This window comes from Oncorhynchus kisutch, linkage group LG8 (genome assembly GCF_002021735.2).
Source record: "Oncorhynchus kisutch isolate 150728-3 linkage group LG8, Okis_V2, whole genome shotgun sequence".
In the NCBI taxonomy this organism is placed as follows: domain Eukaryota; kingdom Metazoa; phylum Chordata; class Actinopteri; order Salmoniformes; family Salmonidae; genus Oncorhynchus; species Oncorhynchus kisutch.
This window is the reverse complement of record NC_034181.2, coordinates 77969532-77996723: the sequence shown is the minus strand read 5'-3', so window position 1 is coordinate 77996723 and position 27192 is coordinate 77969532. Positions and strand designations below refer to the sequence as shown.

The 27192-nt window shown below is 44.7% G+C and overlaps 1 protein-coding gene across 1 annotated transcript in view; it reads right to left on the bottom strand.

Annotated features, from left to right (window-relative positions):
* LOC109881089 (FERM domain-containing protein 5) overlaps positions 1 to 27192 on the bottom strand; it is a 122291-nt gene that overhangs the window by 10472 nt on the left and 84627 nt on the right. Inside the window, exons 2-6 of the mRNA XM_031831282.1 lie at positions 18181 to 18285; positions 9631 to 9673; positions 9390 to 9468; positions 1963 to 2060; positions 464 to 587 (exon numbers count right to left, since the gene is read on the bottom strand). Coding sequence (XP_031687142.1) covers positions 464 to 587; positions 1963 to 2060; positions 9390 to 9468; positions 9631 to 9673; positions 18181 to 18285 — 449 coding nt within the window. The remainder of the gene's footprint in view (positions 1 to 463; positions 588 to 1962; positions 2061 to 9389; positions 9469 to 9630; positions 9674 to 18180; positions 18286 to 27192) is intronic.

Sequence of the window (27192 nt, the reverse complement as noted above, 5' to 3'; positions counted from 1 at the left end):
TAAGGTCACTGCGGTCCCTTCATCCAAAATCCATTAACAGGAAGAGTTGGACAAATAGCAGCTAGGAAAATATTGTATATTCAGCATATGATGTGGATATGAAATTGCATATCTACAGCTAAGCTAGGGTCATGCATAATGTATCTCATCAACATATCTATTTTCATCATGGCTGTAACATTCTATCTAGGAGAGATAGGATGATCTTGTATCAATCATCATGCTGATGATGACACTATATTCAATTACAAGCGCTATGTCAAATATCATAATCACCTGGTAGAGAGAGAGAGAGAGAGAGAGAGAGAGAGAGAGAGAGAGAAAGATAGAGAGAGAGAGAGAGAGAAAGAGAGGGAGGGAGGAGGAGGCTAGTGGGATGGATGATGTCTATGTTCAGAATCAGGTGTGCATGGAGACTACAGACAGAGACTGAGTGAACTATGTTTGACAGGTGTCACCTTACATTAGTTCTGTCTTGTGGATGTCAGAGATGCGTCTCTCCAGCTTCTCTGAGTGTTTAGGGAAGAACTGGAACTTAGAGCTGTAGCCCTCAGGATGCTTTCCAGGATCATAGTCACCAACCTCAGCTGGGGGAGGATGGAGAACACAGGAGACAACAGAAACAACTTTACCTGTGATGTCTGCAACACACACAAATACATTACTGGGAAGACCTATGTAACCCATATGACATAAAGCATAGTGACCTGGCTGTTAGAAACCACATCTATTGTAGTCATGGTACATGCCGTCAGAGCTTCTCTTCTAAATCTCTGCTATAGGTTAACCTGGCTGTTATAAACCACATCTATTGTAGTCATGGTACATGCCGTCAGAGCTTCTCTTCTATATCTCTGCTATAGGTTAACCTGGCTGTTATAAACCACATCTATTGTAGTCATGGTACATGCCGTCAGAGCTTCTCTTCTATATCTCTGCTATAGGTTAACCTGGCTGTTATAAACCACATCTATTGTAGTCATGGTACATGCCGTCAGAGCTTCTCTTCTATATCTCTGCTATAGGTTAACCTGGCTGATCTACTGCTGTTCTTTCATGCAGCCCTGAGATTCTGTAAGAGCCAGGCCCAGACAATCAGACAATGGCGGCCTTGTCTCTATGTGGCGGGGGAGCGGCAGAGCTAAGCCTTAAATCAGCTGCCTGAATTCCAATGAGGATGCTGCCACAGTGCTGGAGGCTACAGTCTGAGCTTTAGACCTATACCTCCACCACACTACCTCAACTCACACACTCACATCACAATGAAAACAGAAGGTGACAGTGGTATTTTTCCATGAAGTCTTATAACAAAACACCTTTATAAAACCCTCTTAGGCCTCACTCCCCCCTATCTGAGATATCTACTGCAGCCCTCATCCTCCACATCCAACACCCGTTCTGCCAGTCACATTCTGTTAAAGGTCCCCAAAGCACACACATCCCTGGGTCGCTCTTCTTTTTAGTTCGCTGCTGCTAGCGACTGGAACGAGCTGCAACAAACACTCAAACTGGACAGTTTTATCTCAATTTCTTCATTCAAAGACTCAATCATGGACATTCTTACTGACAGTTGTGGCTGCTTTGTGTGATGTATTGTTGTCTCTACCTTCTTGACCTTTGTGCCGTTGACCGTGCCCAATAATGTTTGTACCATGTTGTGTTGTTACCATGTTGTTATGTTGTGTTGCTACCATGCTGTGTTGTCATATGAGTTGCTGCCTTGCTATGCTGTTGTCTTAGGTTTCTCTTCATGTAGTGTTGTGATGTGTGTTTTGTCCTATATTTATATTGTATTTAAACATTTAAAAAATATCCCAGGCCCCCGTCCCCACAAGAGGCCTTTTGCCTTTTGGTAGGCCGTCAATGTAAATAAGAATTTGTTCTTAACTGACTTGCCTAGTTAAATAAATGTTCAATAAAAAAATTGGCAAGAAATACATGGGACTGCTGTGGTCCATTTACCTTGTAGTATGTAGGCAGCCAACATGGCAGCATCCGACGTCTTACACAGGAGACGACCATGGTACAGATCTCTCTTGATCTGTAGGAAGACTAGATATCTGCAAAGGAACATCAGAAACAGTGTGTTTTTGGTCCACTCCAAACAAGCAAAGAGATGTACTGAACCAAAATGATTTGTTTCTTATTTCTTTCATTCCATTTGTAGCTCCATTTAAAGGGATGAGTGGGTCATACAGATGGCCCAAGAGAGCCCTGATCTTGTTCTTCACTTAACTCTGTTCGTTTGTTGGTTGTTTGGAAAGGGTTTGTAGAGGAGAGTGTTTGAGATGGACCGTGTTTGGTAAAGGAAGGCCTGAGGCGAGTAATGGCGTGTCTCTCTGAGTCCGTCTCTGCTCCTTCCTGCCTCTAGCCTACAGGGCCCAGGAGACCATTCCATACCCAGCTAAAGCACAGCCACTTCCACCGTCCAACACAGAGGGGACTTCACCTGATCTGGCCCTTCTCTTAATTGGATCCTTTTATCTCTCAGTTTGAGGAGATAGTGAAGAATTATCTCACTTTCACTGCTTCTAGAAAGCAGGATGATGAAATAACTTTTCCACTTCTACTAGTTTGAGTCAAACAAACAGTCCCCTGGTTGCTACTGGGTCGTTCTACACAGGATGACAAAACAACTTCACATGGAGAAGGCTTCCTCTCCAATTCAATGTCAAATAGGTTAGAATCCTGCTGGAAAGTAAACGGTACAATAGATAAAACTGTCAACAGGCAACTCCATGTGTGTTAAGACATGAGAGGAAAAGAGCCAATGTCAGGGATGTTTTGGTGCAGGAATATCAGCATTCAGCAGGTTTACCAGGTTAGCAGCATAAGCAATATAGTGTCTCTATGCAACATAGGCCCTTTGCCCCACTAGGAGATGAAAGGAATAAGTAATGCAATAGAGGTTTAATTCTGTGACCCAAGCTTGTTTGCGTGATGAGTAGCCTAACCTTGCCTGAGACCTGAACACATAAAGTCAGATAAGTCACAACTCTATACTCTGCCTTCACATCTTCTCCTCCCTGCAGAGTGCTGCTGACTTCGCCTGGTGCAACATACTATACCCTCTAGCTAATAAATATATGGAAAATCAGTCTGTGTCCCAAATGGCACCGTATCCCCTAACTAGTGCACTACTTTTGACCAGGGCTCTGACCAAAAGTAGTGTACTTTATAGAGAATAGGGGGCCATTTTGGATTCACACCGGGCTTTTAGTTCCCATCTCCCCATCATTAATAAATAACCCTGTCTAGTCTCATTCAGAACTTGCTCTGTTAACCACATCCTTACCTCCTACACTGCAGTAACATCCTCCTCTTCAAACAGAAGAGGAGGATGACGTATGATCTGAGTGGATCTGAGTGGATATGTGATGATTGTCTTTCACCCTGGATCTGTCCTTTATGATTTCACATATCATCTGTGATTTATTTATGATTTGAGTTATAATTAACTCCTTGTGATCTACTGGTTTAATTGTAGTCTTCTGTGACAGACTGTTACTTGGCCAGCACACAAGAGATGTGGTTTTGGGTTTACAGATCAGTTTAGCTGTGGTCCATGGAGAGTCCTTCTTCAGTCTTCTGGTTGAGAATGTGATTGTTATTCAGGCTCTTGCAATTCATGTGAAAGTTTCATGTGAGATCAAGTTGCCTCAGACTGCAGCCCAAGAAAATGCACATTTCAGAATATCTGTAACGTTCTTTGCTTCACAGAAACATGGCTCACTGGAGAGACGCTATCGAGTCGGTGCAGCCAGCGGGTTTCTCCACACATCGCACCGACAGAAACAAACATCTTTCTGGTAAGAAGAGGGGCGGGGGTGTATGCTTCATGGTTAACGTGACGTGGTGTGATCATAACAACATACAGGTACTCAAGTCCTTCTGTTCACCTGATTTAGAATTCCTCACAATCAAATGTCGACCGCATTATCTTCCAAGGGAATTCTCTTCGATTATAATCACAGCCGTATATATTCCCCCCCAAGCAGACACATTGATGGCTCTGAACGAACTTTATTTGACTCTTTGCAAACTGGAATCCATTTATCCGGAGGCTGCATTCATTGTAGCTGGGGATTTTAACAAGGCTAATCTGAAAACAAGACTCCCTAAATTGTATCAGCATATCGATTGCGCAACCAGGGCTGGAAAAACCTTGGATCACTGCTATTCTAACTTCCGCGACGCATATAAGGCCCTGCCCCGCCCTCCTTTCGGAAAAGCTGACCACGACTCCATTTTGTTGATCCCTGCCTACAGACAGAAACTAAAACAAGAAGCTCCCGCGCTGAGGTCTGTTCAACGCTGGTCCGACCAATCTGATTCCACACTCCAAGACTGATTCCATCACGTGGACTGGGATATGTTTCGTATTGCGTCAGATAACAACATTGACGAATACGCTGATTCGGTGAGCGAGTTCATTAGAACGTGCATTGAAGATGTCGTTCCCATAGCAACGATTAAAACATTCCCAAACCAGAAACCGTGGATTGATGGCAGCATTCGCGTGAAACTGAAAGCCCGAACCACTGCTTTTAATCAGGGCAAGGTGACCGAAAACATGACCGAATACAAACAGTGTAACTATTCCCTCCGCAAGGCAATCAAACAAGCTAAGCGTCAGTATAGAGACAAAGTAGAATCTCAAATTCAACGGCCCAGACACAAGAGGTATGTGGCAGGGTCTACAGTCAATCACGGATTACAAAAAGAAAACCAGCCCCGTCACGGACCAGGATGTCTTGCTCCCAGGCAGACTAAATAACTTTTTTGCCCGCTTTGAGGACAATATAGTGTCACTGACACGGCCCGCAACTAAAACATGCGGACTCTCCTTCACTGCAGCCGACGTGAGGAAAACATTTAAACGTGTCAACCCTCGAAAGGCTGCAGGCCCAGACGGCATCCCCAGCCGCGCCCTCAGAGCATGCGCAGACCAGCTGGCTGGTGTGTTTACGGACATATTCAATCAATCCCTATCCCAGTCTGTTGTTCCCACATGCTTCAAGAGGGCCACCATTGTTCCTGTTCCCAAGAAAGCTAAGGTAACTGAGCTAAACGACTACCGCCCCGTAGCACTCACTTCCGTCATCATGAAGTGCTTTGAGAGACTAGTCAAGGACCATATCACCTCCACCCTACCTGACACCCTAGACCCACTCCAATTTGCTTACCGCCCAAATAGGTCCACAGACGATGCAATCTCAACCACACTGCACACTGCCCTAACCCATCTGGACAAGAGGAATACCTATTTGAGAATGCTGTTCATCGACTACAGCTCTGAATTTAACACCACAGTGCCCTCCAAGCTCGTCATCAAGCTCGAGACCCTGGGTCTCGACCCCGCCCTGTGCAACTGGGTACTGGACTTCCTGACGGGCCGCCCCCAGGTGGTGAGGGTAGGCAACAACATTTCCACCCCGCTGATCCTCAACACTGGGGCCCCACAAGGGTGCGTTCTGAGCCCTCTCCTGTACTCCCTGTTCACCCACGACTGCGTGGCCACGCACGCCTCCAACTCAATCATCAAGTTTGCGGACGACACAACAGTGGTAGGCTTGATCACCAACAACGACGAGACGGCCTACAGGGAGGAGGTGAGGGCCCTCGGAGTGTGGTGTCAGGAAAATAACCTCACACTCAACGTCAACAAAACTAAGGAGGTGATTGTGGACTTCAGGAAACAGCAGAGGGAACACCCCCCTATCCACATTGATGGGACAGTAGTGGAGAGGGTAGTAAGTTTTAAGTTCCTCGGCGTACACATCACAGACAAACTGAATTGGTCCACCCACACAGACAGCATTGTGAAGAAGGCGCAGCAGCGCCTCTTCAACCTCGGGAGGCTGAAGAAGTTTGGCTTGTCACCAAAAGCACTCACAAACTTCTACAGATGCACAATCGAGAGCATCCTGTCGGGCTGTATCACCGCCTGGTACGGCAACTGCTCCGCCCACAACCGTAAGGCTCTCCAGAGGGTAGTGAGGTCTGCACAACACATCACCGGGGGCAAACTACCTGCCCTCCAGGACACCTACACCACCCGATGTCACAGGAAGGCCATAAAGATCATCAAGGACAACAACCACCGAGCCACTGCCTGTTCACCCCGCTATCATCCAGAAGGCGAGGTCAGTACAGGTGCATCAAAGCTGGGACCGAGAGACTGAAAAACAGCTTCTATCTCAAGGCCATCAGACTGTTAAACAACCACCACTAACATTGAGTGGCTGCTGCCAACACACTGACTCAACTCCAGCCACTTTAATAATTGGAATTGATGGGAAATGATGTAAAATATATCACTAGCCACTTTAAACAATGCTACCTAATATAATGTTTACACACCCTACATTATTCATCTCATATGTATATGTATATACTGTACTCTATATCATCTACTGCATCTTTATGTAATACATGTATCACAAGCCACTTTAACTATGCCACTTTGTTTACATACTCATCTCATATGTATATACTGCACTCAATACCATCTACTGTATCTTGCCTATGCCGCTCTGTACCATCACTCACTCATATATCTTTATGTACATATTCTTATCCCCTTACACTTGTGTCTATAAGGTAGTCATTTTGGAATTGTTAGCTAGATTACTTACTGCATTGTCGGAACTAGAAGCACAAGCATTTCGCTACACTCGCACTAACATCTGCAAACCATGTGTATGTGACAAATAACATTTGATTTGATTTGATATCTTACCCAGCATTCATTTCACACACCAGTGGCTTATCTTCTCTAAGAGCAGATTTGATTTGATTTGAGCAGTAACGCAATAAATACCATTATTAATCATACAGCAAAATGTCATAAGTGTGTGTTTGTGTGTGTGTGTCTATGTGAGTGAGTGTGTGTGTGTCTAGTCTTTACAGAAGGTGCTGCTGGCAGCGTCACCAGATGGTGGAGGATTGGGAAGTGGTTCTCTCCCTTCCTAGCTCTGACTGGGGTTATGAGACAATGGGAAGCAGTGGAACGTGAAAGGGGCTAGATTGTATGATGACACCTGTCGTGACGTTGTATTAGTTAATGTGACGACTGTTGTTCATCGAATGATTAAAGTTTCTAATTGCGTGATTAACTGAATCAAGCAATGATTAACTCATTAACCTGGGGCACCATGAGAAAACTCGTTTTTATTGAGTTTCTATTTCCCAAATTAACTCAAAGAATATCAGAATATCGATTTTACAACAGCCGCTAATTAACCAGTTGCCTCTACCAATCTCGTTCTGACCATTGTATAGCCCGTGAATCTGCACGGACCCGGGTCTCACCAATGAATTCGTACCACACCAATCTTAGTTTAATATGTATTTACTAAAAAGCTAAAATTATGATAAAAGATGCACATAGACAAAACACATCATAGGCCATTGATTAGAACTTAGTATAACGGCCCAACACACTATGGTGCGTTACCCACAATGGGGATTTCAATAGAGAGAGAAAAAAGAAAGTACACAAGAGAAATATACATTTGGGTGAATTTGTCAGCTTTGCTATTCTAATCCTAGCCTTGCCCCAAACTGCCGCTCTTATGGGTCAGAATATAATGATGTAATTACGTGGGGATGATCTCAGAGGATTCTCTGCGTAGGCCTTCAGCTGTTCGATGACGCACTACTCCGGCACACCTCTCTGAGGGTCCTCCCGATGTCAGTGTCCTTTTTGGCTTAGGAGTCTGTTCCCTCACCCTTTGCTCTGGAATGGGTCTTCTGAGGACATACAGCTCTGTAGCTCAGAGCTCACAGCATAGGAATGAAATCCTTTAGATACCACGATTCGATGGGAGATGGAGGCTAGGTGGTTCGACTTGAATTCACCCGCTTAGACACAGCTACTCATCCTTAGCTTGGGTAGAAAAGGATTTCTTGTCCTCAAACTTGCGTTGCGTTCTGGGTTCGTTGACTTTTTAGACCTTGCTGCAGCTGGGGTCACGTAGTCTTGTCGTAAATTCTATACTCACAGGTTTTATACCCTTGGGTCAAAAGTGGGCGTAACGGCCTTTAGGGCAATTCTCTGGGCGTACCAAGTTAATGAGTCAAGGTCTAGATTTGATTCAAATCCAATTTTAGACAACTAACTTAAAATTTCATCTTCCCTAAAAACGTTCTCTCTGATTTGGATATCTTCCATACAACCTACAATGTATAAACATCAAACATCTACTAGGAAAACCCTTCACATTACAATGTTTTTGTAATAACTGCATCTATTAACCTTTAATAACAAAACAAAAATGACATACATTTTCATATTCCATCTATCGTCATGACCACCATTGTGGCTGATGGAAACCATTTTTCAAAAGTCCCTTTATCTCATGTTTAATGTTCTGAGGCTGGTTCTCCATAGTAACAGGACAAAGGAATTTGTCTGTGACCTGAGATTTACCAGGGGCGTGAGGGGTCATAAAACCCCCCACATCTTCAGACCCCTAGATCTCTCCTCCTCTGTTGGGGTTGAGAGATAATCTGTTGGGTTGTGGTCTCCTGTAACCTGACCGGGTCAGGACAGTCATGACACACCCTATTGGCACCCTATTCCCTATATAGTGCACTACGTTTGACCAGGCTCTGGTCTTAGTGCACTACATAGGGAATAGGATGCCATTTGGACACAGTCTAACTAGGTGAGGTGTGAGGAAGGCAGTCGTTCTGCCTTCCTCTTCCCTCCTCCTCCCTCCTTCCTCCTCCCTCTTTCCTCCTCCCTCGTTCCTCCTCTACACCGTAGTTTGATTGTCAGAGATAGAGTACCACATTGTGCAGGCAGGGTGACCTGACAATGCAGCTTAAAGAAAGTGTTATCTGGTCTGATTCCTCCTACAAACGGATTCACTGTAGGGTTTTGATACCCCTAAAATCAGCTTGTGCTCACTTCTTCATGCCTGTAGTCTACCACTGATATTCTAGATGTGTGTAAAATTCAGCATCAACATGAGAAGTTTCAATCAGATGAAAGAGAGTGATTGCCCACAGTTGGAAGAATCTAACGTAATTTGGACCATTTGGACCAAACCAATTTGTTCAATCTATTGCACCCTCCCTCCCTCCCTCCCTCCCTCCCTCCCTCCCTCCCTCCCTCCCTCCCTCCCTCCCTCCCTCCCTCCCTCCCTCCCTCCCTCCCTCCCTCCCTCCCTCCCTCCCTCCCTCCCTCTCTCCCTCCCTCCCTCCCTCCCTCCCTCCCTCCCTCTCCCTCCCTCCCTCCCTCCCTCCCTCCCTCCCTGCCTCCCTCCCTCCCTCCCTCCCTCCCTCTGAGTTGGGTTGACAGCAGTGCATGGCTGGCACCCTAGTCTCCTCTATTATAAGCCCACTCCATTCTGCCTGTCAGACTGTCTCTAGTCTCTTACCTTGTGATTTCCTCTTTCAGGGCAGCCGGGTCAGGAGGGTAAAACTTGACACGTAAACACATGGTGAATGGAGGCTGGGCTGGGGGGAGAGGTCACATGTTAGAACAGAGGCTTTTTCTAGTAGTTACTGTGACCTAACTAGTAGTAACTGCCAACGATTTAATCACCCAATCAAATTCACAACTGCATGTCATCATGCATAATTCAATATCCATACATGGTCATGCATTCATGTACTTACATTTCATTTGTTTGGCAATACATTTTGTAAACCCCAACCAGTGCTGAAAGACAAACAAAAACAAAGCAGTCAAAAACTGTGTTTTCTAGGCGCTAAATACCTGACTGCAATCCCTTTGCCTCTACTCTAGACATTAGTGACAGACTACGTGGTCTGATTGCTCTGTAGTTGTGCATTCTGACTTGTTGTCTAGAGCTGGAGGGCATTCTAGAACAGAACTCCACTGAGCATCCTAACGCTGTGTTCTCTCTACCTCACTGAAGTTTATATTTTCTCTCTCTCTACACATCCTCCTCCCTCCCTCTCTCTCTCTCTCTCTCTCCTTCACATCCCCCCTCTCTTTCTTACCCAGTGACTCTTATAGAGATGAAAGCAAGGAAAGTGCTTTAGAGGAAGGACACTCAGAGAAACGCTTGTTGTCTGTCAGCTCATAACCATTTGGAGGAGAAAAAAATATCTCTGGTGAGTTGAACAGATGTTGTCTCAATTAATCTGTATGAATAAAGGTTGAATGAAAAATGGAATACATTAAATGAGTGGGGAGGGTAAGACACTACACCGGTGATACTGGCCTAGTTTGTTGATGTTAATCATATCTCCCAGACTTCACCTGTCTCTCCCCTGGCCTCAAGGTTCTGCTCTGGAGAGGAGGGCTTGGTTGAGTGTTTCACTGATAGACTGTGACAGAGTTGTGTCTGTCAAAGCCTCATATACCCTCACTACAGTCCTTCTATCAAATCCTGAAACACTGCTCTAACTACCTGCCAATCTGAAAGGTGTATAGAAGAGACTGACAGTGAATATAGGGAGGGAGGGAGGGAGACTGACAGTGAATATACAGTGAATATAGACAGGGTCACTCTGACTCTGACTGAGGAAGGCAGCAGTGGTGTGTATTCATGGATGCCAAGAGAAGCCAGGTTTCCCCAAAATATTGATAAATATATATATATATATATTTTTAAATGGACTATTCTTCTCCCTGTGTTTCATTAATTTCCTTCAATTTGCAAGGCTGAATGTATCTCACCGGAGAAAGCATCAGAGTGAGCGAAACAGCACCCCCCCCCCCCTGTCTCTGTATGTGTATGTGTAGGCCATCTATTTGATGCTGTCTGGTCAAAAAGAGTATGACATTGTTGCCGATTGTAGGGTTGAATGCAAGGGAAGCCAGCAAGCATTTGGCCTCCATTCATAAAAAAGTATAAAATAATAGCCACTCAGCATTGAAATAAACTGATCCTGGTGCACCAGGTGTCAAGGGAATGTGTCAAGGGAAGCCAGTTTGGATTTGGCTTCACACCAATCACATCACGAGAGCAATACATCATAAACAGAAATAACTTGAATTGTTGCAGCTCATGTTGTTGTCCTCCGGTGGCTAGCTAGCTAAAAATGGGCCCTTACCTAAATTATCCATGGATGGAGACAGGGATTTGGAGTTGTGGTTTTACTTCATTCTCTGTACTGGCCAATGATGGCGATTCTGATCCAACCATATATTCACATATAGTGCCCTGATCTGAGAGAATGGAAGATAAATGTGTAGCTAGGTTAATGTAGACGGCTAATGTTAACTAGCTAACATTGCCCATGAAAGGAAGTTAGGCTAGTGAGAAAGCATTTTAGCCAGGTAGCCAAGGACAACAAAAAATAAAACATCTCATCAACATGAAAGAGAGGAGGATGGGATTGGCGTTTCTCTACAAGTAGGGTGAGTCAACATGTTTTCTCTACTTGCACGGATACACACACACACACACACACACACACACACACACACACACACACACACACACACACACACACACACACACACACACACACACACACACACACACACACACACACACACACACACACACACACACACACACACACACACACACACAGAGAGAAATCAGAACAGCCACATCATATTTAGCGTACATTGATTGGACTCATTTGTGTTTGGTATATTTTAGTTGTCACTGTGTTAAACTAAGCATAGGTGATTTGATGATGGTGAAATGTTCAAATTGAAATGGTGCTTGATTAGTGGAGGCAGCTCCTGTTTTCTTTTGTGACTTGCGGTAACTGTCCCCGGTTCTCAATCAATAATTGTTTAGTAATCCGAAAATGTCGTAAACATGACCTTGCTTGACCATGCTGTAGGTCATGTAACTGTTTGTTTCATACAATATGCTTTGTGGACTTCACAAGACAGAGGTTGCTCTCAGGTTTTGTGATGAAACACAGGTGTGGTTGAATTTATTGTTGAATTTATTAACTTATTGTCTCGGCCTTAGGTCTATATATCACGGTCACAAGGCATATGAACTAGGCTGTATCACATCCGGATGTGATTGGGAGTCCCATAGGGCAGCGCAAAATTGGCCCAGCGTTGCCTGGTTTGGCCGAGGTAGGCTGTCATTGTAAATAAGAATTTGTTCTTTAACTGACTTGCCTAGTTAAATAAAGGTTAACCTTTTTGGGATAGGGGGCAGCATTTTCACTTTTGGATGAATAGCGTGCCCAGAGTTAACTGCCTCCTACTCAGTCCCAGATGCGAATATGTCCATGTTATTATTAGCATTGGATAGAAAACACTCTGAAGTTTCTAAAACTGTTTGAATGATGCTTCTACGACCTGTAACAGAACTTTTAGTTTTTGTCTGGACGTAGTGCTCGCGCCTCATGAAGATGGATTACTGGGCTGAACACGCTAACAACAAGTGACTATTTGGACATAAATAATGGACTTTATGGACCATTATTGGACAAATAAGTCATATTATTGTCGAACTGGGATTCCTGGGAGTGCATTCCGATGACGATCATCAAAGGTAAGTGAATGTTTATAATGTTATTTCTAACTTCTGTTGACTCCAACATGGCGGATATTTCTTTGGCTGGATTGGACTCTGAGCACCGTACCCAGATTATGCTTTTTCCGAAAAGTCTATCTTTAATTCTGCGAATAACAATTGTATCTTTTATCAATGTTTATTATGAGGATTTCTGCAAAATCACCAGATGTTTTGGAATCAAAACATTACTGCACGTAACACTCCACTGTAAACTGAGATTTTTGGATATAAATATGCACATTAACGTACATGTATTGTGTAACATGAGTGTCATCTGATGAAGATCATCAAAAATGGCTGTGTGTTTTTTTGACTTGCTCTGACCTAACATTATCATATGTTGTGTTTTCGCTGTAAAGCCTTTTTGAAATTGGACACGATGGGTAGATTAATAAGAAGTTTATCTTTCATTTGCTGTACTGGACTTGATAATGTGTGAAAGTCACATATTTCTAAAAAAATATTTTTTGTGTGACCCCGGGGAACATGCTTTTTTTTGCCACAGGGAGTAGGGTTATTTTGCACCGAATAAGAGCACACAGCACAGAGCAGGAGATATGAAGTGCAGATAACAAACCCTTAAGAGACACCATGGAACAATATTTAACAAGTATGAAAAGATAGGCAGAGAGAAACAGAGATAATGAGACAGCCGTAAGTCTCCCGAAAGCTAAGACAAGGAAATATGACGAAGCGTATGTAGCGCTTGGCTTCACTGTGACTACGGTGGGGGACGAGGAGATATGACGAAGCGTATGTAGCGCTTGGCTTCACTGTGACTACGTTGGGAGACGAGGAGATATGACGAAGTGTATGTAGCGCTTGGCTTCACTGTGACTACGGTGGGGGACGAGGAGATATGACGAAGCGTATGTAGCGCTTGGCTTCACTGTGACTACGGTGGGAGACGAGGAGATATGACGAAGCGTATGTAGCGCTTGGCTTCACTGTGACTACGGTGGGGGACGAGGAGATATGACGTATCGTATGTAGCGCTTGGCTTCACTGTGACTACGGTGGGGGACGAGGAGATATGACGAAGCGTATGTAGCGCTTGGCTTCACTGTGACTACGGTGGGAGACGAGGAGATATGACGAAGCGTATGTAGCGCTTGGCTTCACTGTGACTACGGTGGGGGACGAGGAGATATGACGAAGCGTATGTAGCGCTTGGCTTCACTGTGACTATGGTGGGAGACGAGGAGATATGACGAAGCGTATGTAGCGCTTGGCTTCACTGTGACTACGGTGGGAGACGAGGAGATATGACGAAGCGTATGTAGCGCTTGGCTTCACTGTGACTACGGTGGGGGACGAGGAAAGACCGGTATGTTTACTGTGTCTAAAAATGTTGGCAGCAGACAGTATGAAGCCAAATAAATGAAGGCGTCACTACACATTCCACCCCAATCACGCTGATAAAAGCCGCTTGAGTTTTTTTCAGCGAAAATGTGCCGAATATTGCCAACAATCGTGCCGCTTTGTGAATGCTACTTCATTAAACCAGCGAGCGCTGTTAGCATCCTATAAGGTGGCATACCAAATTGCTCAGTGCAACAACCCCACTCCATAGCAGAGGAGCTGATACTGCCTGCAGCATTAGACTTGGTCTCTGTCATGCTGGATGACGCAAGTGCTGCAAAAAGAAAAACTATCCCTCTGTCCAATGACACTGTCGCCAGACGTATAAATGACATTGCTAACGATCTTAAAGAACAGCTGGTAGATAAACTCAAAGACAAACGTTTTGTCTTGTAGTTCAATTGAAGCAACTGACAGCAACAAAGACTGTTTGTTTATCGCTTATGTACGTTTTGACATGACAAACTTCCTGTCTGAGGATCTACTGTTTTGTAAATATGTCAGAGACAGAGCCACAGCTGAAGAGCTATTCAAAATGCTGGACTGCTTCCTGACTGAGAATGGGCTAAAGTGGGAGAACTGCATTGGTATTTGCAGTGATGGTGCACAGACCATGGCAGGGATGAGAAAAGGACTTTGGGCACTCATCAAGAAGGCCTCACCTAATGCTGAGTGGACACACTGTGTTATACACAGAGAAGCACTGGCATCAAGGCACCTTTCCTCTGAATTAAGTGAGGTTATGACTGACATTGTAGGTGTAGTCAATTTTATAAAGACCAAACCACTAAAAACAAGAGTCTTCTCTGCTTTCTGTGAGGAGATGGGAGCTGAACACCAAGCTGTGCTGTTTCACAGTGAAGCAAGGTGGCTGTCACGAGGAAAAGTCTTGTCCCGAGTTTTGGAGCTCAGAGAGCAGATAAGAATGTTTTCGGAGCAGGAGCACAAGTATGACCTCGCAGAAAAATTTAGTGATGAGAACTTCCTGGCAAAACTGGCCTACCTGAGTGACATATTTGGAAAGCTAAATGAACTAAATCTACAGCTTCAAGGGAAAGATAAACACCTCCCTCAGGTCACAGACAAGATCAGCTCTTTCACTCGAAAGCTTGCAATGTGGGGCAGACGACATGATGAAGGAAATACTGATTCATTCGAGAACCTGCATGAATTTGTTGACACTACTTACTATGATGCCACCTCAGTGATTCCATATATTACGGATCATATTTCATCACTGATGGGATTCTTTAAAAAGTTCTTCCCTGAAAACAGTTGCCATTATGACTGGGTGAGAGATCCTTTCAATGCACCAGCTCCAACTGGTTTCAGCTCTGCAGAGGAGGACCAGTTCATTGATATGACGTCTGACTCCACATTGAGACTGAGGTTCACATCACAGACACTGAGTGAATTCTGGCTGAGTGTAGAGAGGCAGTATCCACTCTTAGGGCAGAGGGCCATGGGCATTCTTCTTCCTTTTGCAACATCTTATCTTTGTGAGACTGGCTTCTCTGCTGTTGCTGCACTGAAGACCAAGTACAGGTCCCAGCTAAACATTGAGCAGGAGCTGAGAGTTGCAGTGTCATGCTTCAAACCCCGCTTCGAAAAGCTGTGCCCTACAAAACGTGCTCATTGTAGCCATTAATCCTGACTTCCTCATTTTGATTTTAAAAAATCAGCACAAACTGTCTTATTCATTTTTGTTTAATAGGTCAAAGTGTTTCATATATTGTGCTCCTGAGTTAATGTTGCTGATCAATTTGAATTTATTATTATTTATTGATTATATACAATTTTATTTTTCAGTATCAAATGGTCAAAAAATGTTTACAGTTTAAATAAGGTTTGAATTTTAATTTTATGCAAATTATGCAAGTCTTTTCTGTTACAGACTAAAAAATCCATTTTTTGTATATATATATATATAAATACACTGTTCAAAAAAATTAAGGGAACACTTAAACAACACAATGTAACTCCAAGTCAATCACACTTCTGTGAAATCAAACTGTCCACTTAGGAAGCAACACTGATTGACAATACATTTCACATGCTGTTGTGCAATTGGAATAGACAACAGGTGGAAATTATCGGCAATTAGCAAGACACCTCCAATAAAGGAGTGGTTCTGCAGGTGGTGACCACAGACCACTTCTCAGTTCCTATGCTTCCTGGCTGATGTTTTGGTCACTTTTGAATGCTGGCAGTGCTTTCACTCTAGTGGCAGCATGAGACGGAGTCTACAACCCACACAAGTGGCTCAGGTAGTGCAGCTCATCCAGGATGGCACATCAATGCGAGCTGTGGCAAGAAGGTTTGCTGTGTCAGCATAGTGTCCAGAGCATGGAGGCGCTACCAGGAGACAGGCCAGTACATCAGGAGACGTGGAGGAGGCCGTAGGAGGGCAACAACCCAGCGGCAGGACCGCTACCTCCGCCTTTGTGCAAGGAGGAGCAGGAGGAGCACTGCCAGAGCCCTGCAAAATGACCTGCAGCAGGCCACAAATGTGTATGTGTCTGCTCAAACAGTCAGAAACAGACTCCATGAGGGTGGTATGAGGGCCCGACGTCAACAGGTGGGGGTTGTTCTTACAGCCCAACACCATGCAGGACGTTTGGCATTAGCCAGAGAACACCAAGATTGGCAAATTCGCCACTGGCGCCCTGTGCTCTTCACAGATGAAAGCAGGTTCACACTGAGCACATGTGACAGACGTGACAGAGTCTGGAGACGCCGTGGAGAACGTTCTGCTGCCTGAAACATTCTCCAGCATGACCGGTTTGGCGGTGGGTCAGTCATGGTGTGGGATGGCATTTCTTTGGGGGCCGCACAGCCCTCCATGTGCTCGCCAGAGGTAGCCTGACTGCCATTAGGTACCGAGATGAGATCGTCAGACCCCTTGTGAGACCATATGCTGGTGCGGTTGGCCCTGGGTTCCACCTAATGCAAGACAATGCTAGACCTCATGTGGCTGGAGTGTGTCAGCAGTTCCTGCAAGAGGAAGGCACGATGCTATGGACTGGCCCGCCCGTTCCCCAGACCTGAATCCAATTGAGCACATCTGGGACATCATGTCTCGCTCCATCCACCAACACCACATTGCACCACATACTGTCCAGGAGTTGGTGGATGCTTTAGTCCAGGTCTGGGAGGAGATCCCTCAGGAGAACATCCACCACCTCATCAGAAGCATGCCCAGGCGTTGTAGGGAGGTCATACAGGCACGTGGAGGCCACACACACTACTGAGCCTCATTTTGACTTGTTTTAAGGACATTACATCAAAGTTGGATCAGCCTGTAGTGTGGTTTTCCACTTTAATTTTGAGTGTGACTCCAAATCCAGACGTCCATGGGTTGATAAATTTGATTTCCATTGATCATTTTTGTGTGATTTTGTTGTCAGCACATTCAACTATGTAAAGAAAAAAGTATTTAATAAGAATATTTCATTCATTCAGATCTAGGATGTGTTATTCTAGTGTTCCCTTTATTTCTTTTGAGCAGTGTATATATATTTCACATTATTGCATCAGCTCCTCAACAACGTGATATGGACACTCGTGTTTAGAATAGATAATAATGTTTAGACTGATATAATTATATGTGTACTTGTAACTAATTAGTCTGTCAAGGTAGAATGATCAGCGTGAGGGAATATGTTTCCAAGTAAGGTCCAGTTCAATACTCACAGTAAGAAACACCCAACAGCTCCAATCAGAGTTCCTGTCCAATCTGTCTGTTTGACAGCAGATGGCTGTCTTCTTCTGGTTAGTTTATGGGCAGAAAGATGTGCTACCACTTTCTCCATCACTCTGTAAATCCCCCTCCCTCCCATCAAATGTTTTTTCCTCACAACAACAACAACAACAACAACACTCGCATCTCTGAAAGTGTTGAGACAGAACAGGAACTGATTCTGATCGGCACAGAACCATTGTTCCTATGGGAATAGGATCTGTGTGTGTGAGCGCGCGTGGGTGTCACGTGTGGGTGTGCGTGTGTGTATCAGGCTGTGCAGACAAGAGAGTTAACACACAGTAATAACCTCAGGCTGTGACGCAGTAGAGTACGGGGTTGGGCTCTGCTGCAGGCACACATGAAAGGAGGAGATAGAAGAGAGGGATAAACTGTAGAAATGGCCTGCTCAGTGATATGTGTGTGATGTCATGGGAAAGAGAGTGAGAGAAAGAATGAATGAAAGAAAGAGAAAAAGAGAGTGGAGAGGGAGGAAAGGAGAGAGAGTATGAAAGTGGCAGCAAGGGAGAGGTAGTTAAGAGAGAAACAGTCAGAAAGAGAGAGAGAGATAGACAGACATAAACAGTTGACACCACCCACCCTCTGTTTGTCTGGGTCCACATATCTGATGCCAAAGTAGTCCTTCTCCAGCAGGTTAAGGTGGTGACAGATGAGATCAAACAGGTACTGTCCCTTTGCATCGCGCTGTAACACATAAGAAAACACTACATGAATAACTCTGAGGAGAGACAAATACTGTCCCCAATGTAGGGGTGACAGAGGTGACAACCAGGTAGAGGAGATACCAGGTAATGCATCTCGCTGTACAACCGTGAAAAACAACACTAGTTAGTAGTGTAGGGGTGACAGTGGTTGGTAGCCAGGCAACGCCACAGACAGTGACTGACAAAGAGCTAAGGAGGAGAGGGGTGAAGACATGAACAGACACCATGTACAAAGATTTGGGGCTCAAAAGAAATGAGATTTCAATAACACCAGAACATGGTTAATATTTCACCAACCCTGGGGACATATCTGAGGAGAATCAAATATTAATATGCAGAAACAGCCATCTGTGATGTCTCGCTGAAACCTCTACTGCAGAGGAAAAGACATGATGGAGAGAAGCAGTACGGAGAGGTAGACAAGGTGGAAAATGGAGTGGAAGTGGAGCAATGTACACCTGGTCCAGACAGTGATGAGAAGGAAATGTAGAGAGTGAGAAATTCAATTGGCCCTTCAGTGTAGAGCTGTGAGTGGGAAATGGAATACGCCCTGCTGTGCAGTGCAGTGAATAAGAAATGGAATGGAACCTGTAGTGCAGCGCATGACAAATGGAATGGAACCTGTAGTGCAGCGCATGACAAATGGAATGGTCCCGCTTCTGTAGAATATGCTCTGTTGCTTACTGCCTGCTCAGGCATAGGTGGTCACTGGGTGACTGGGCTCAGCACAGCCTATCTGTTGATGTAATCAGTATCCACCTCAGCCCCAGCCTGTCTGTTGATGTAATCAGTATCCACCTCAGCCCAGCCTGTCTGTTGATGTAATCAGTATCCACCTCAGCCCAGCCTGTCTGTTGATGTAATCAGTATCCACCTCAGCCCCAGCCTGTCTGTTGATGTAATCAGTATCCACCTCAGCCCAGCCTGTCTGTTGATGTAATCAGTATCCACCTCAGCCCAGCCTGTCTGTTGATGTAATCAGTATCCACCTCAGCCCCAGCCTGTCTGTTGATGTAATCAGTATCCACCTCAGCCCCAGCCTGTCTGTTGATGTAATCAGTATCCACCTCAGCCCCAGCCTGTCTGTTGATGTAATCAGTATCCACCTCAGCCCCAGCCTGTCTGTTGATGTAATCAGTATCCACCTCAGCCCCAGCCTGTCTGTTGATGTAATCAGTATCCACCTCAGCCCCAGCCTGTCTGTTGATGTAATCAGTATCCACCTCAGCCCAGCCTGTCTGTTGATGTAATCAGTATCCACCTCAGCCCCAGCCTGTCTGTTGATGTAATCAGTATCCACCTCAGCCCCAGCCTGTCTGTTGATGTAATCAGTATCCACCTCAGCCCAGCCTGTCTGTTGATGTAATCAGTATCCACCTCAGCCCCAGCCTGTCTGTTGATGTAATCAGTATCCACCTCAGCCCCAGCCTGTCTGTTGATGTAATCAGTATCCACCTCAGCCCAGCCTGTCTGATGATGTAATCAGTATCCACCTCAGCCCCAGCCTGTCTGTTGATGTAATCAGTATCCACCTCAGCCCCAATATGAATGACCCAGACCCAGTAATATGAATGACCCAGACCCAGTAATATGAATGACCCAGACCCAGTAATATGAATGACCCAGACCCAGTAATATGAATGACCCAGACCCAGTAATATGAATGACCCAGGCCAAGTAATATGAATGGCCCAGGTACAGTAATATGAATGACACAGGTCCAGTAATATGAATGACCCAGACCCAGTAATATGAATTACCCAGGCCCAGTAATATGAATTACCCAGGCCCAGTCATATGAATTACCCAGGCCCAGTCATATGAATTACCCAGGCCCAGTCATATGAATTACCCAGGCCCAGTCATATGAATGACGCAGGTCTAGTAATATGAATGACCCAGACCCAGTAATATGAATGACCCAGGCCCAGTAATAGGAATAACCCAGGCCCAGTAATATAAATGACCCAGGTCCAGTAATATGAATGACCCAGACCCATTAACATGAATGTCCAGGCCCAGTAATATGAATGACCCAGGTCCAGTAATATGAATGACCCAGGCCCAGTCATATGAATGATGCAGGTCTAGTAATATGAATGACCCAGACCCAGTAATATGAATGACCCAGGCCCAGTAATATAAATGACCCAGGTCCAGTAATATGAATGACCCAGACCCAGTAATATGAATGACCCAGGTACAGTAATATGAATGACCCAGACCCAGTAATATGAATGACCCAGGCCCAGTAATAGGAATAACCCAGGCCCAGTAATATAAATGTCCCAGGTCCAGTAATATGAATGACCCAGACCCATTAACATGAATGTCCAGGCCCAGTAATATGAATGACCCAGGTCCAGTAATATGAATGACCCAGGCCCAGTCATATGAATGATGCAGGTCTAGTAATATGAATGACCCAGACCCAGTAATATGAATGACCCAGGCCCAGTAATATAAATGACCCAGGTCCAGTAATATGAATGACCCAGACCCAGTAATATGAATGACCCAGGTACAGTAATATGAATGACCCAGACCCAGTAATATGAATGACCCAGACCCAGTAATATGAATGACCCAGGCCAAGTAATATGAATGGCCCAGGTACAGTAATATGAATGACCCAGGTCCAGTAATATGAATGACCCAGACCCAGTCATATGAATGATGCAGGTCTAGTAATATGAATGACCCAGACCCAGTAATATGAATGACCCAGGCCCAGTAATATAAATGACCCAGGTCCAGTAATATGAATGACCCAGACCCAGTAATATGAATGACCCAGGTACAGTAATATGAATGACCCAGACCCAGTAATATGAATGACCCAGACCCAGTAATATGAATGACCCAGGCCAAGTAATATGAATGGCCCAGGTACAGTAATATGAATGACCCAGGTCCAGTAATATGAATGACCCAGACCCAGTCATATGAATGATGCAGGTCTAGTAATATGAATGACCCAGACCCAGTAATATGAATGGCCCAGGTACAGTAATATGAATGACCCAGGTCCAGTAATATGAATGGCACAGGCCCAGTAATATGAATGGCCCAGGCCAAGTAATATGAATGACCCAGACCCAGTAATATGAATGACCCAGACCCAGTAATATGAATGACCCAGGCCAAGTAATATGAATGACCCAGACCCAGTAATATGAATGACCCAGACCCAGTAATATGAATGACCCAGGCCAAGTAATATGAATTGCCCAGGTACAGTAATATGAATGACCCAGGTCCAGTAATATGATTGGCCCAGGCCCAGTAATATGAATGGCCCAGGCCCAGTAATATGGTTGACCCAGGCCCAGTAATATGAATGGCCCAGTAATATGAATGGCCCAGGACCAGTAATATGAATGGCCCAGTAATAAGAATGGCCCAGTTTACCACCATAAAACACATCAGCAGGGCTGAGGCTGGCATCTGGCAAAGCCCTAGGTAACTGTATGGCTCAGTGTTAGCGCTGAGGTTATATATAGTTATATATATGCTATATAGGCGCATCCCAAATGGCGCCTATATAGTGCACTACTTTTGCCAGAACCATATAGGGAATGGTGTGCTATTTGGTACGCAGACAGAATGTTCTGAATGTTCTGAATGTGGCTAGCACCACAGAAGCCTGACCTTTTCCAGTCTCTCTATGGGATCGCACATCCACTGGCTACTGTCTCTGTCCAGTATGTCACCGTCACAGCAGCTATACCACACACACTGAGGACTATCCTCCACGACACGAAGCGCTGACTCGCACTCCCTTAAAATACAATCATCCTGCCGGTCTGAGAGTGGCAGGCAGACACAAACACCGCTCCACAGAAGCACATACAGAGACACTGCACCAACATATACACGCATATAGTACCTGCTTCCTATACTAAGCTACATAACTTATCTACAGGCAAAATGAGGCAGACAGCCTCTCTAATGAATCACAGTGTGTGTGATGTCATTTATGGCAACTGTGTTTACTGAAAGACAACCAAACACAGAGCCATTTATCACTACGGGTCTGAACATTTCGGAATGAAATGAACTGGAACCCAAACACAGGCTTTCATTCATTAGACTAATCCTAGGGTTTGTCCCAAATGGCTCCCTATTCCCTTTATTGTGCACTACTACTATACAGAGAAGATGGTGCCATTTTGGATGCACTCAACAATCTCTGTCCCTCAACACTTAACATATTTAGCAGACACTCTTATCAAGAGCAATTAGGGTTAAGTGCCTTGTTCAAGGGCAAATTTACATATTTTTCACCTAGGGGTTTCAAACCAGCAACCTTTCGGTGTAGTGCCTACACTCTTAACCACTAGGCTACCTGCCACCTATAGCTGTTACGACTTCTAGGAGTTGTGGGTGCGGAGTCAGGCGCAGAGAGACTTCTAGGAGTAGTGGGTGCGGAGTCAGGCGCAGAGAGACTTCTAGGAGTAGTGGGTGTGGAGTCAGGCGCAGAGAGACTTCTAGGAGTAGTGGGTGCGGAGTCAGGCGCAGAGAGACTTCTAGGAGTAGTGGGTGTGGAGTCAGGCGCAGAGAGACTCCTAGGAGTAGTGGGTACGGAGTCAGGCGCAGAGAGACTTCTAGGAATAGTGGGTGTGGAGTCAGGCGCAGAGAGACTTCTAGGAGTAGTGGGTGCGGAGTCAGGCGCAGAGAGACTTCTAGGAGTAGTGGGTGTGGAGTCAGGCACAGAGAGACTTCTAGGAGTAGTGGGTGCGGAGTCAGGCGCAGAAAGACTTCTAGGAGTAGTGGGTGCGGAGTCAGGCGCAGAGAGACTTCTAGGAGTAGTGGGTGCGGAGTCAGGGGCAGAGAGACTTCTAAGAGTAGTGGGTGCGGAGTCAGGCGCAGAGAGACTTCTAAGAGTAGTGGGTGCGGAGTCAGGCGCAGAGAGACTTCTAGGAGTAGTGGGTGCGGAGTCAGGCGCAGAGAGACTTCTAGGAGTAGTGGGTGCGGAGTCAGGCGCAGAGAGACTTCTAGGAGTAGTGGGTGCGGAGTCAGGCGCAGAGAGCAGAGGGTAAAGGACAACTGTATTTATTCCGGAGAAAAGTAGGTCACGCCAAAACATCAGGCGCATACAAATGACCGGCCCAAAAACAGGACACAAACAGTCCAGAGAAATACAGAAAATAACACATCCACAAAACGAACAGAGAAACAAGCCCGCACGGCGGGCTTACTGAGTTTAAATAGCCCATAAATCACAACCTAAACACAAAACAGGTGCAACTAATCAGACACAACTAAATGAAACAGAAAAGGGGTTCGGTGGCAGCTAGTAGACCGGCGACGACGACCGCCGAGTGCCGCCCAAACAGGAAGAGGCACCATCTTCGGTGGGATTCGTGACAATAGCACTTAGCAGTCACTAAGCAGCTTTACATACTGTATTATGTCTACATAAGCAACACTGCACATTGCACATACATACAGCTGACCTCAACTTGTACTGAATGTATACTTTGCATATTGATGAGATAAATTCAACTTTAAAAAGTTGAGAGCAGCACCCCTGGAACAGAAACAGCAGTACTAAAGCAGGGTTGAAGACAATGACTGTATATATTATAGGATTGAAGCAGGGCTGAAGACAATGACTGTATATATTAGAGGACTGAAGCAGGGCTGAAGACAATGACTGTATATATTAGAGGACTGAAGCAGGGCTGAAGACAATGACTGTATATATTAGAGGACTGAAGCAGGGCTGAAGACAATGACTGTATATATTAGAGGACTGAAGCAGGGCTGAAGACAATGACTGTATATACTAGAGGACAGAAGCAGGGCTGAAGACAATGACTGTATATATTAGAGGACTGAAGCGGGGCTGAAGACAATGACTGTAAATATTATAGGATTGAAGCAGGGCTGAAGACAATGACTGTATATACTAGAGGACTGAAGCAGGGCTGAAGACAATGACTGTATATACTAGAGGACTGAAGCAGGGCTGAAGACAATGACTGTATATACTAGAGGACTGAAGCAGGGCTGAAGACAATGACTGTATATATTATAGGATTGAAGCAGGGCTGAAGACAATGACTGTATATATTAGAGGACTGAAGCAGTGCTGAAGACAATGACTGCATATACTAGAGGACTGAAGCAGGGCTGAAGACAATGACTGTATATACTAGAGGACTGAAGCAGGGCTGAAGACAATGACTGTATATACTAGAGGACTGAAGCAGGGCTGAAGACAATGACTGTATATACTAGATGTAAGGGATTTCCTCCTCTTCTTCCGAAGAGGAGAGGCGAAAAGGATCAGATGACCAATATGCGGCGTGGTAAGTGTCCATGGTTCTTTTAATACGTAAATGTACACATGAACAACTGAATACAGAAACAAGAAACGTGAAAAGCCAAAACAGTCCTATCTGATGCAAACACAGAGACAGGAACAATCACCCACAAACACACAGTGAAACCCAGACTACCTAACTATGATTCTCAATCAGAGACAACTAATGACACCTGCCTCTGATTGAGAACCATACTAGGCCGAAACATAGAAATACCCAAAACCTAGAAAAACAAACATAGACTGCCCACCCAACTCACGCCCTGACCATACTAAATAAATACAAAACTAAGGAAATAAAGGTCAGAACGTGACATTAGAGGACAGAAGCAGGGCTGAAGACAATGACTGTATATATTAGAGGACTGAAGCAGGGCTGAAGACAATGACTGTATATACTAGAGGACTGAAGCAGGGCTGAAGACAATGACTGTATATACTAGAGGACTGAAGCAGGGCTGAAGACAATGACTGTATATATTAGAAGACTGAAGCAGGGCTGAAGACAATGACTGTATATATTAGAGGACTGAAGCAGGGCTGAAGACAATGACTGTATATACTAGAGGACTGAAGCAGGGCTGAAGACAATGACTGTATATATTAGAAGACTGAAGCAGGGCTGAAGACAATGACTGTATATATTAGAAGACTGAAGCAGGGCTGAAGACAATGACTGTATATACTAGAGGACTGAAGCAGGGTTGAAGACAATGACTGTATATATTAGAGGACTGAAGCAGGGCTGAAGACAATGACTGTATATATTAGAGGACTGAAGCAGGGCTGAAGACAATGACTGTATATATTAGAGGACTGAAGCAGGGCTGAAGACAATGACTGTATATATTAGAGGACTGAAGCAGGGCTGAAGACAATGACTGTATATACTAGAGGACTGAAGCAGGGCTGAAGACAATGACTGTATATATTAGAGGACTGAAGCAGGGCTGAAGACAATGACTGTATATATTAGAGGACTGAAGCAGGGCTGAAGACAATGACTGTATATATTAGAGGACTGAAGCAGGGCTGAAGACAATGACTGTATATATTAGAGGACTGAAGCAGGGCTGAAGACAATGACTGTATATATTAGAGGACTGAAGCAGGGCTGAAGACAATGACTGTATATATTAGAAGACTGAAGCAGGGCTGAAGACAATGACTGTATATATTAGAGGACTGAAGCAGGGCTGAAGACAATGACTGTATATACTAGAGGACTGAAGCAGGGCTGAAGACAATGACTGTATATATTAGAAGACTGAAGCAGGGCTGAAGACAATGACTGTATATATTAGAAGACTGAAGCAGGGCTGAAGACAATGACTGTATATACTAGAGGACTGAAGCAGGGTTGAAGACAATGACTGTATATATTAGAGGACTGAAGCAGGGCTGAAGACAATGACTGTATATATTAGAGGACTGAAGCAGGGCTGAAGACAATGACTGTATATATTAGAGGACTGAAGCAGGGCTGAAGACAATGACTGTATATATTAGAGGACTGAAGCAGGGCTGAAGACAATGACTGTATATACTAGAGGACTGAAGCAGGGCTGAAGACAATGACTGTATATATTAGAGGACTGAAGCAGGGCTGAAGACAATGACTGTATATATTAGAGGACTGAAGCAGGGCTGAAGACAATGACTGTATATATTAGAGGACTGAAGCAGGGCTGAAGACAATGACTGTATATATTAGAGGACTGAAGCAGGGCTGAAGACAATGACTGTATATATTAGAGGACTGAAGCAGGGCTGAAGACAATGACTGTATATACTAGAGGACTGAAGCAGGGCTGAAGACAATGACTGTATATATTAGAGGACTGAAGCAGGGCTGAAGACAATGACTGTATATATTAGAGGACTGAAGCAGGACTGAAGACAATGACTGTATATACTAGAGGACTGAAGCAGGGCTGAAGACAATGACTGTATATATTAGAAGACTGAAGCAGGGCTGAAGACAATGACTGTATATATTAGAGGACTGAAGCAGGGCTGAAGACAATGACTGTATATACTAGAGGACTGAAGCAGGGCTGAAGACAATGACTGTATATACTAGAGGACTGAAGCAGGGCTGAAGACAATGACTGTATATATTAGAAGACTGAAGCAGGGTTGAAGACAATGACTGTATATACTAGAGGACTGAAGCAGGGCTGAAGACAATGACTGTATATATTAGAGGACTGAAGCAGGGCTGAAGACAATGACTGTATATATTATAGGACTGAAGCAGGGCTGAAGACAATGACTGTATATATTAGAGGACTGAAGCAGGGCTGAAGACAATGACTGTATATATTAGAGGACTGAAGCAGGGCTGAAGACAATGACTGTATATACTAGAGGACTGAAGCAGGGCTGAAGACAATGACTGTATATATTAGAAGACTGAAGCAGGGCTGAAGACAATGACTGTATATATTAGAAGACTGAAGCTAAAGCGTCTTGATCCGATGCAAAGCAAAGCGGTCTCTGATATCCCTATGGGAATAAGCCCAGAGACGAGCTACTGTGGAGGAACACAACTAT